The following is a 12720-nucleotide window of genomic DNA, read 5'->3' on the forward strand; positions in this document are numbered from 1 at the left end:
TTCCTTCCTTCCTTCTTTCCTTCTTTCTCTCCCTTTTGTAAAAACAAAACATGCTATATTAACTGCCTAAAATTTCAAATTTACAAATTATTTGTTTTCCTAAAACAATTCTTTTACCAGAAACTGATGTGTTTGGGACGCACACACAATTTCTGGATCCTCCAAAGACCTTGGGCCACTTCTCCAGCTTTCACTTTACAGAAGAAAAAATTTAAAGGGAGAATGCAAATGATGACTAGGATTGCAAAACAAATACAAAAAGAATATAATTACCACTATCTGAAAATAGTCACTCGGAATCACCACATCTCCATTCTTCATCCAATTCACAGTGGGCACAGGCTTCCCAGAAACTGCACATTCAAACTCAATATCCATGCTCTCATAGGCATAGAGGTTGGAAGGGTGATTTAAAAACCAGGGCGGAACTGCAAAGACACAAAACAGGGAATGAGTGGGCACATGGTTGTATGTGCTGAGGTATCACTAAAGTGAAAACAGTGCTCGGTCATTTCTCTTACTTACCAACTCTTAGCTTCCTAGACATGAATTTCCCCCCAAACACAATGCAATTAACAATGTTGGACCACATGAAAGGAATAAAATGTCTCTGAGAAAAACACATGCAAACAATATTTTTGAAGACCAAAAAGGTTTGTATTCATTTGTTCTATGAACTGAGAAGTAGATAACGCTTAGGAAACTGTATCTTAGGAGACAAACAGTAAGTTTACATATACAGGCAATTCAGATAATGAGATCAGAAAGATCTGTAACAATACATTTCATTGCACTTTAGTTATAGATGCTCTCTAGTGAAAAGAACCTTGTAATGATCTTATTAACACATACATATTGTTTTAGCAACTACCTACTGTATCATATAATTATACTATATATGATTATTTCCTGAGTATGGTATGTCATCAACTAATTTCATTTAACTTCTTAATTACCATAATAACAGTTGTTCCATAATGAGAGTGTTTTTGAAAGAAAACTACAATAAAACACAGCTAATGACACTAGCTCAGTTCCTCAAAACCAGGAGGTAAAACATTGGGTATGATTTACCCCAGCAATGTGGAGAGTTAAGTTGAAATAGGACTTGACTATTCATGTAGTCTAAGAAGCAACATAAAATTCAGTGAGGTATCAGCCATGAGCTTGTTTTATGTAGAAAACTTGCAGCTTTAGTATCCTTTTTCCAAGTCAGTCTTTGTTTGTATCGTGGTTTTACCATGTTCAGTATGCAGTGAGTGAGAGTTTCTGTACATTTGAGTAACTATACATTTTCCTACTTCAAACCAGGACTACCAGGCTTTCCCTGGACACCACCATAAGTATTCACAGAGTCTTTGTTTCTCACCAAGAACTATGGCAACAGACAGAGACTGTATAAACATCATAATTTCATCTTTTTTTTTTCTCAGTCTTGATTTGTAGCTAAACATTTGAACCTCCAGGACTAAACTCCTTTTAATTTCTTTAATCTTTCACTAGGGCAATTGATTTAGATGACTGGACACAGAGTCATGAATATTCATGCTCCAAAGTCATGAAAAGAAATGTCTCAGAGCTGTTCTAAACACTGTATACAGGGCTAAATTATGTATTTAATATTGATAATATTATTAGCATAATGATGGTTTTTTTCTGATTCTTTTGCCAAGTTCACTGACAATGTACCAAAAGACATCTGAAATATTTATTGAGTGCCTCTGAGGACATATATATGTGCGGAATCTTTACAACTCTGTCCTCAGTTTTACACAGATTTGCATCCACTGATTATTTACCAGTCAACAGGCAGTATTTCTTGGGTAAAGACAAAGTAGAATTTATTAGTCCACTCTCTTTATATTTAGCAGTTTCATCATAGTTCTCTGAGACATGATGTATTATAATTATTTTAAAGCAAAAAGTGTTACACTACACGGCATTTACATAACTTTCGTCAAAATTACACTCCTTGTAAATTAAGAGCCTGGCAGTCTGCTGCCCTGCCCCCATTCTTTACCACTCTGCTGTAACTGTCTCTTTTGCCATCTAACATTCTGGGGGAAGAGTAACTCAGAGATGTTTATAGGGTCTCAGAGATGATGGAAGTGTGTTCTGAGAGCTATTTTAGAAATGATAGCAACTGTCTACACACTCCAAACCACTCGACCTGTTTCTCCTAGGGCTGGGAAACGCCCTAAGCCTGCTCAATCAAACTGCTTGCTCTCGTCAGGTTTTGGAAATACATTGGTGCTTTGGAGGTTTGCAATATTGGACACATTCAGTAGTGTATCTTCAAAGTAATCACCTGCTGTGAAACAAATCAATAATATGAGTGTCTATATGCATAGAATATGTGTCAGAGTGGGAGAAGATGAAGAAAGAAAGAAATGACGTGAAACAGAATAGAAAGACGACCTAAAATTTTAGGAATAGGAACAGGAAGGGTCACGGTGCAAGAAAGGAGGAAAGGCATCTAGAATATACAGAGTAGCTACAAAAGGATGCAGTTTTCCCGAATGCCAGTGATGGAGTCAGAATGGAATGGGTTTTAATCTTACTCTGTGTATTCAGTATAAATGCCTCCGATTTTATCCTCACTTACAATGTAGAGAGAAGAATTGAGAATAGAGACAGGTGATGTAGATAAACAACACACATTTTCCAGGAAAACAGTCGCAGAGCCAACAAGAATGCATAGCTCGTATATTATTTTATTGTCCATAATCTATACAAATATCTTCATAAACGTGGACATTGTGTGTGTGTGTGTGTATGTGTGTGTATGGACATATGTAATTTCATGATATTTAAAAATGTATGTTATTTTCTTGTTTTTTTTTAACACCTTGAATTTTTTATTAGCTATTTTCTTTATTTACATTTCAAATGTTATCCACTTTCCTGGTTTCCCCTCTGAAAACCCCCTAATCCATACCCCTTCCTCCTGCTTCTATAAAGATGTTCACCCACCCACCCACTCTCTCTTCTCCATCCTGGCATTCCCCTACACTGGGGAATCAAGCCTTCACAGGACCAAGGGCCTCTCCTCCTATTGATGTCCAACAAGGCCATCCTCTGCTACATATGAGGCATACATAAAGGCAAACCACACAAAATTAAATTGTATTATGTCTATTTTTAGGTAGGCTCAAGTTTCAGCATGTATGTTTTGCAGTTGTCCTAGTCATCTATTGTTAGGAGAGGAAGCAAGTTTGATTACAAAGGCAGAAAGAGAAGTTAGTCTAATGACCTACTACTATCTTTATAGAACAGCACATTTTACAAGATTAGTCAGGTCAGGAATAGTTTCCAATGTCTTGAAAATAAAGGGAAAGCTAGGGTCCAGTTTGTACAAATTAGGGGCTTACATGATTTCATGTTAGAGAATTTTAATTTTTTTGTTTCATTTTGTTTTGCTTTTTGGACTCTCAAGTATAGTAGCCTAAACTTTAAATATAATATTAACTGTTACAATAATCAAATTATTTAGTGGAAGAAATTGACGTTTACAATGGTATAGTCAGGTTTTGTTGTTGTTGTTGTTGTTGATTTGTTTTAAAGATGGAAAAGCAACTAAAGGGTGAACATTGCTTATCTACAGGTAAGGATTAGCTTCTGCTGAGTCATGGATCTCTACCTAGGATGGACTCCTCAGATCAGAAAAATTCTATTCCTTCTGTTAGAGGCAACTTGCATTCCAGTTGTATGTGAGGTTTTGTCTTTTTCTCCTTCACTTAATATTTTAGCTCTGTGTTCAATATTTATTAAGAAGTGTTAGCTAAGTCACATTTTATATGTGTTATCTCCCAGCCAGATGAAGGGTCTTGAGTGCAACGCCCTGAGCATGTGACTGGTTTTCGATCTTCTTTTGTTTATACATCTGCCTTTCCATTCTATGAAAGCAATAATTCCAGCATTTGAAACTATTTACTTGCAGCCATTGCTTTAAAAGGAAAAAAAAATAAAACCTGAGTACCATGATATTTCAAACCTATCAAATATAAATGATACAATGACAGTTTCCAACAAGATATGGATTTTAATTACATTTGACTTCTTTGGATAAAATGAAACTCGTGACTGGAAATAACAAGGTTTTGATTTTCTAGGGTCTTTATGTCTATGTAGTACATTAAAGATTCTGAAAAATATTATAGCCAAGAAAATGCTGATCCAAGTCAACTGTCAATGAACAGGATGCAGAAAAATATAACAATTCTTGAATGAGATTTTTATCTTCAATAAAGATCAATCTACATGACATATTCCTTCAGATGCCTTCTGGCATAGATAGGGCAGCATAGGTCAAACTTACATTTGGGTATGTTTCCTCTAAATGTATTTGACTCCCTTTATAATATCTGTGTGGTGTTTAGTCACTTACATTAACACAATAAAGCTGCTTTTGTTATTTGAGGACCAAAGTCCTCAACAGCAACCAATCTATTGGAATGGGTTTCATCAATACCATGATTATCCCAAATGTATATTTAGTTCTTTTTTTGCTCCATGATCTTCACTCATGGCTTCAAGCATTTTTATATTTATATAAGTTATTGTTTTTCTTTATTAATATGTTTTAAATAAAACAAAATTGTATAATTCTCATTTTTTAGGTCTGTAACAAACATTATTATTTTAAAGATTTTTATTATACAAAATTAATGTTTTCAGTGTTATTTGGAGTTTAAGAGGTTTTATACATTTTAAAGATTTGTCATAGCTCTTTGAAATGACAAATAACTTCTTTTTAATAAATACTTTAACTTTAAAAAATGTAATTAAAATATAATTCCATTTTCCCTCCGTTCTCCAATGTCTTCCAGGTCCATTCACCCACCCCACCCTACAACCTAACTTGCTTTCAAATTATGACCTCTTCAACAATGCCTTTCTGTAATTCTCGTGGCATAAATGAACAGAAGGCAGTACAAATCACTTCAGTGAATACCTAACATGCATCATAACATACAGTTTTTGTTAGGAAAAATCTACATGATCTTTTAGTAACCACCATTTCTCTGTAAGAATGATGACCATTTAGCATTGGATAACCAATTGGTGTGCCTTTCCTTCTCTTCCCTGGGGCAGGCAATTATTACTACTTTCAACATTCAGTCTTTACTTCATTCAAAAATGATCTAAAAGTAACAGTATATAGACTAAGGAGGTTATATTTAAGAATACAATTATATATAAATATAATGCATATAATAGCTTTTTTTTTCAATTTTTATTAGGTATTTACTTCATTTACATTTCAAATGCTATCCTGAAAGTTCCCATACCCTCCCCCCACCCTGATACCCTACCCACCTACTCCTACTTCTTGGCCCTGGTGTTCCCCTGTACTGGGGCATACATGTAAAGTTTGCAAGACCAAGGGGCCTCTCTGCCCAATGATGGCCAACTAGGCCATCTTCTGCTACATATCCAGCTAGAGACATGAGCTCTGGGGGTACCGGTTAGTTCATATTGTTGTTCTACCTATAGGGTTGCAGACCCCTTCAGCTCCTTGGGTACTTTCTCTAGCTCCTTCATTAGGGGCCCTGTGTTCCATCCAATAGCTGACTGTGAGCATCCACTTCTGTGTTTGCCAGGCACTGGCATAGCCTCACAAGAGACAGCTATATCAGGGTCCTTTCAGCAAAATCTTGCTAGTGTATGCAATGGTGTCAGCGTTTGGAGACTGATTATGGGATGGATCCCCGGGTGGGGCAGTCTCTGGATGGTCCATCCTTTTGTCTCAGCTCCAAACTTTGTCTCTGTAACTCCTTCCATGGGTGTTTTGTTCCCAATTCTAAGAAGGGGCGAAGTGTAGCTATTAATGTAAGAATATGCCATGAGTTTGAAAGAGATCAAAGAGGGATAATTCAGATAGTTTGAAGGAGGAAAGATATTGAGGGAAATGATATCATTGCATTATAATTTTTAAAAAGGACATAATAAACTATGAATAAAATAAAAAGTGAAAGGGTAAAAATGTAAAACCCAGTGGGTCTTCAGAGGGGGCACTTTGTACTTGATCTACTCATTTGTTTTTAGAACAATTGTAGTAGTTCTTTCTGGAATGTAAATATATGAAAAAAACTAACCACTCAATAGCTGAATGCCCCCACCCCACCGTGTCTGTAGTGCAGAAAGAATTCTCCATGCGAAAACCAGTGACTAAGAAGCAAACCACCTGGTACCAAATGCGAGCTTAGCCATACTGCAGAGTAGGAGAGAAAACCACACCTAAACAGAATTAATGTTCCCAAAAGACTGCCCAATCCAACAATGAGAAATTGATCTCATTTTCCAAATGTGTTTTGTTTAATTTAACCCTGTGCCGACTTTTGCTGTCCAAGAAACTTTTCTTCAAGGAACTTAATTTTAAATGTAAAAATTAGTTCTTTTATTTACCCAGTAACAAGCTTCCATATGAAAACTTCCATCTAGGCCTGTCTTGTGTGATGACACAATTGAAATCTGTTTAAAATTTCTCGCTAATCTTGTTCAGTATCACTGCTCTATCAGTCTTCTGCTTCAGGACCAGTTGTTGAGCCCTGCATTTCTTCACTTGTTTCTTTCACGTACCTATCTATACTTTCCCAAGACCATCAAGGTTGGGATAAGTTCCACATTTAAATGGTAGGAATATGATGTGCTGGGTATAAAAACGTAAGTTTTTTTTTTTATTGCAATTAATCTTAATTGGAGTTTTTGTAATACTTTTAAAGCAGTTTTCACTTTGTATTTTCTCTAATTTTGTTATTCAAGATCTTTTCGTATATTCCCACAGCATATATATGTTCATATTATTAATAATAAATGTAATGTATATTATTATATGGTCCTAAAATTTGCTAGTGTACACTGGTTTTAATATATATATAATATAGTATAACACACACACACACACATATATGTGTGTGTGTGTGTGTGTGTGTGTGTGTGTGTGTGTGTGTGACAGGATATATCTTCTGGCTACAGATGAATAACAACCATAAGCCTGGTAAGAAACAGCATCTATGAAATAAGGAATTGTTCTTCTTCTAACATCAACATGAATTATGACAGCTGAATACTAGCAGCATCATTGTAAAGCTTAACTGCTGTTGTTGCCACAGTCAGTATTTTAATCAGTACAGGGAAATGAAAGTTCAGATCTTTTGAATTTCATTTCCACTTCCGATTAGCACTCGTTATTGTGCACACAATCCGTGAAGAAAATCTTTCTTCTATATAACACAGCTTCTGTATGAGGCAATGAACAACATCTGATTCTCAACCTTTACTTCAAAGTCCTTCATACATACTAGGAAATGATTTCAGATCTTTCCACACAATTTTCTTTATCCAGACAAATAATCCCAGTCAGTGCCTTTCCCCATTGCTGGCTTTCTCTGTAATCACGGTTGCTTTTCTCTAAGTCCTGACTGAACTTTTCATTTCTCTTTTCAATTGTGAGAGCTATAAGTAAATTGGAAGTGTGAGTCCATTAGGCTCAAGCCTGTGATGAAAATAAGAGGAGCTCTGCCCCCAAGCCCTAGTTCTATATGCACAGTGATGTCGAAACCACCCCTTTGTGTTAAGAAAGGGATGGGAATTAGTTCACTAGTGCAGATACTGCATATCACCAACAATTATGCTTGCATATAAACACACACATGTAAATATGGTAGTACATATAAAATTGATAAACATTTTCATCTTCTGATTTTTTTTTGGGGGGGGGTTTCGAGATAGGGTTTCTCTGTATAGTCCTGGCTGTCCTGGAACTCACTCTGTGGACCAGGCATCTTCTGAATTTTTACTTGCACTGTGAAGTAAATAAAAAAAACCACACACATGCACACACAGACACACACACACACATATGCACACACACATATTTATAATATAAGTATATATATTAGAAATATGCCTCAGTACAGGGGAATGCCAGGGTCAAGAAGTGGGAGTGGGTGGGTGGGGGAGCATGTGGGGGAATTTGGGATAGCATTGGAAATGTAAATGAAATAAAAACCCAATTTAAAAAAAGAGTCTTTTTGAATTTTGTATTGCAGAGATTTTTAACCCAGTACCTGAGAGTTACCTATAGGCTCCTGGATAGATTTTTGGGGAATGGTACCACACTTTAGTGGAAAATCAATAGTAGCATTACTTTGTACCAACCTTTAACCAACATGCTAACTGCATTTCCTTTCATTGTGACTTCATGTAATAAAAGAAAGTATTATTAAAAAAAAGAGAAATATCTGCATAACCATAATTAGAAAATAGAACAAATTATTGTTACTAATATTACAAACATAAATTAGACACCAATCATTTCCTGTTAATCAGATATAATACAGTCTGTCCTTTTGGTATTTGAAAGTAGAAAAATGTAAAGGTTTTAGATATTTGAGGAAAATATCCTGGGTGAAAGCTATGTTTGCTTATTTTACACTGAACCAGTTGAAGAGCTAGATAAATTATAACAGAACTTTCCCAACTTATCATTATCATATGAGGAAACCTTTCAGTACACGCAACCAAGTTGATAGATTCAGTTGCAATACTGAACCCACTTCCCTGACCCATGAAAGACAGTGAGTTGCAGATAATCGTCTACTCACCAGCAACCTTTCCATTTACACCTTTAAACATGAGCTCATGTAAGATCTACAGATAGCCTACATTTTGCCTCTTCTCATTGAAAAGGTGCTATGGTTATCAAGGAAGCATAAAATATTCTTGAGTTCTAGTTGTTCTAGTGTTTTGTCGTTGTGGTTTCTGTAATAATAAAACAATGGCAAGAGTAACTTGAGAAGAGGCATGTTTTAGCTTTCTGGTTGAATCATCACTGAGGAGAGCCAAAGCCATGACCTGGAGACATGAACTCTGATGCAGTAACTGAAACACATATCACAGAGGAAATATGTCAACTGATGTGCTTCCCTTGGCTTGCTTGGCTACCATCCTTACAGAGACCATGCCCACCTAGGGATGCCAATGTCCACAGTGGACTATGTCTTCCCACATCAACCCACAATCAACAGTGTGCTCATAGGTATGACTACAATCCAGTCTTATGAAGCCAACTCTTAAATCTAGGTTCCCTTTTTGGAGGTACAGATGTTTGTGTTGAGCTGACAAAATCATCCAGCACAGAAATAAAGAGTTGATTGGAATATTTTTTTTACAAGTTCCTCTCTAAAAATAGAAGTAGGAGATAGAACCAACCAGCTGATTGAATGGTCTATAAGAGTATCATGCAGCTTCATCTGAAGCCATTGTCCTCTATACATTTGTTATTTACACATCTGAAAACCTGGATCATCCTGCCTCAAAGTGAAGTTTAAAGTATCTGACGAAGGTCAGAAGTTAAGTTTCCAGGTAACCCTTAATATACTGGAGCAAACATAATATTCATACAGAACTACTTAGATGATTAAATTTTAAGATATGTGATATATCTTAAAATTTATTTATTAAATATATGTATACACATATATTTTTGTATATATATATGTGTGTGTGTGTGTGTGAATAAGGGAAGGATACAATGCAATGAATAAATAAAGGACACACCACAGAATAGAAAGACAGCTTTCAAGTTGCTTCACACAATGGAGTTGCTTAATATGTAAAGAGATTAAATGAAAATAGAGGTCAAAACTTAGATGGCAAAACAAGAGGCAGAAATAAAATGGGAGAAAACCAAATGAAAAAATCCAAACCTCATCATTAGAAAACCAATGTACAAATCACAAAGCGTAAAAGAGATGCAGCAGAAAATCAAATTACCAAGAGACAGGAGACCTGAAATATTCACAGCAAAATGTCAGTGGAAAAGGCAAAGAAAAGAAGTAGTGAAGGCCCAAGCTGTACTGAGGCAGACAGGATAAAATGAGGCTTCTTTAATACAACTGGCACTCACGATAACATGAGTGCAGAGATAGAGCCTCAGATAACTTTGGGAAATGTCCCTCAGAAAGAAATGTGGATTTGCACATTGAAATACCGCTCCAAGTTTCTGGAAAATTGAATATATAATTAGACATGGCAAGATAAGAGGTAGATCTAATTTAAACTATTGAACCTGAAGGGTATAGAGTTTCTTGGACGTCCAGGAATAAAACACCTGCACAATGGAAAAAGGCAAGACAGAACTCCCAGGTGGTAGTCCTCACTGTCAATAAGCAATGGAACAATGGTATTCTAACGTACTACACTTGATTATTTATTTATAAAGCCACATTCTCCGTGATGACAGAATACAGCACCTTTTACATTGTTGAACAACAAAGAAACCCAGGCAATTAGGAGTCCCATGAAACCGGAGAGCTCTACACAGTGCAGAACAACTGTTGACTTGCCACATGTTTACAGAGAGAAATGATAAAAAAACCAAAATGGAAATAATGAGTATGGAAGAGAATGGCATCACTATACACCTAAATACAGGGAAACTAACACTTTACCCAAAGCCTGCAATTGGGGAAATGATTGTGACTATAATGATGATCTCTGTTCCAGGCAGCCTTTCCTTCTCAGCATGGGGCTCTGTCATGTTCCTGAATCTTGAACCTGAAAAGACTACTATCCAGAGGATCTTGCTGTAAGTGTCGTTCACTCAAAGCTTTGTCAAATTACACAGAAGGATGTGTAAAATCTAAAGATTTGGGGAATTAAATTCACACGATTTTCTTTTCAAACACAGTACAGTGATTTTTATGAACTAAGGTTGTACATGTGTGCAATTGTGTGTGTGTGTGTGTGAGTGTGCATTTGTGTATTGATGTGTGTCAGTTTGTAACTGTGTGTTGGTGTGTGTGGTTTGTGGGTGTTGGTGTGTAGGTGTGGGTGTCTGTGTGTGTCTCTGTGTGCTTGTGTTTGCACTTGGAATCAGAAGATTTCGGAAAATTTTAAACTTAGTAAATACACTGCAAAACTTGTCTCTGAAAACAACAGAGAGAAGGAAGAGAGAAAAAGCAAAGAGAGACAGAGACGACAGAGATGTGGGAAAGGAAACATGGTAATGTGGTTGAATATAAATGTGCTTTCATTACTTATCTCTGTTTCTGAATTTTAAAAATGCTGTGAGTGCCTAAAAGTACTTCACCAAGAGGAAGTGCTGTGACTGTCTTCCTCTAAACTCTTCAATATCTTGATGTGTAATTAACTTTATGTATTGATTTCTGTTTATGTTACATATACTAAGCATCTACATAAATTCAATGCTGCACCAGAACGTTCTCTGTTGCTAAGACAGAGTGAAGGATTCTCAGGCTTTCTTTCTATATTTAGCGTTGTTTGAGGCTTCCTACATGCAGGTGTTTATAGATGTCCAAATACTGTTCAGGATGAACAATTTATATAGCTTCAATTTAGAAAAAAGAACAGGGGGAATAAAACTTCCAGCTTACTTTTTATGCTGCCACTAAAATAATATTTGAAGAACATTAATGTATTGCTTAGCACAATAAATGCCAGCCCAAGCATCCCATAAAACTCACTGAGAGTCATTCAAAGGCAGGTCAAGGATAATTATTTCATTTTCTTAGTGAGAATACTCCTTTTAAACCAACAAATACAAGGGACTTACCATTAAGATAATTTGGTAAAAAAAAAAAAATCCAGCACCTATAACTTTGATACTTGTATCTGTCTCTTGTCTAATTTTGTGACTACTGTGTGTGTGTGTGTGTGTGTGTGTGTGTGTGCGCGTGTGCATGTACACAATCCCTTGGGCATCAATACAAGGTCAGGTGTGTATTCTGTTTTCCACCTGGTTTGAAACAGTTTCTTTGTCTTTTTATTTTTGGATATACCATGTTTCTGAAAGCCTTGTGCTTCTGAAAATTCTTGTGTCTCCACCTCCTATCACCCTATCAAGGTAGTGGGATTGTAGACACTGGAGCTAAGTCTGGCTTTTTGTACCGGAGCAAGGCTTTTCTTCATGAAAACATCTCCCCAGTCCCTCTCTGCCTTTTTAATTTTTAATTTTTGGTTTCTAGAAATCCTAAATATCTTACTTCAAATTAGATCAGATTGCATAATTAAAATGGAAATTTCAAAAACTGAAAAAAGAATGTATATCGTGAAGTGTTATAAAATCTTACCAAATTGAAGACCCATTTTTTAAAAAAATAATAGCTTTTTTTTCATAAGAAATTAAATTACATTTAAAAAATCTTTGCACAATGTATTTAAATCATAGAGGAGTAAAAATTAGAATGTGTGTGATTCACAGTAGTATTGTGAATTAAAATTTAGATTTCATAAGGCATATATTCTAGTGTGGTGTATTAGCATGGAAGTTTAAATCTAATAGATTAACAATAAAATAAAAACTTTGAAAATATAAAATTCCAGATTATGTAGAATATGTATAAAATTAGGTTGTAACATTTTACTGATTACTAATGATTCTACTGTATTAGTCATAAAGAATGAAATATGATATGTCACTTGCAAAAAATGGATGCATCTGATTAGTAAGAAATTGATGATTTCCTATTAAGTTAAATGTACTGTGTTAATAGAAATATCAATGTGTCTGTTCACATATGCTCACATAGATATGTGAAAACACACATATAGTAGTGTATGACATAAGGGTTTTTTGGAAGTGGAAGGGGTTGTACGAGCTTGCAATCCCACCAACAATGGAGGAGTGTTCCTCTTTCTCCACATCCTCGCCAGCATCTGCTGTCACCTGAATTTTTGATCTTAGCCATTCTG

The 12720-nt window shown here is 35.7% G+C and overlaps 1 protein-coding gene across 1 annotated transcript in view; it reads right to left on the minus strand.

The window, feature by feature from the left end:
- Dcc (DCC netrin 1 receptor) overlaps positions 1–12720 on the minus strand; it is a 1075620-nt gene that overhangs the window by 414675 nt on the left and 648225 nt on the right. Inside the window, exon 6 of the mRNA XM_021150630.2 lies at positions 274–428. Coding sequence (XP_021006289.1) covers positions 274–428 — 155 coding nt within the window. The remainder of the gene's footprint in view (positions 1–273; positions 429–12720) is intronic.

This window comes from Mus caroli, chromosome 18 (assembly GCF_900094665.2).
Source record: "Mus caroli chromosome 18, CAROLI_EIJ_v1.1, whole genome shotgun sequence".
NCBI lineage: Eukaryota > Metazoa > Chordata > Mammalia > Rodentia > Muridae > Mus > Mus caroli.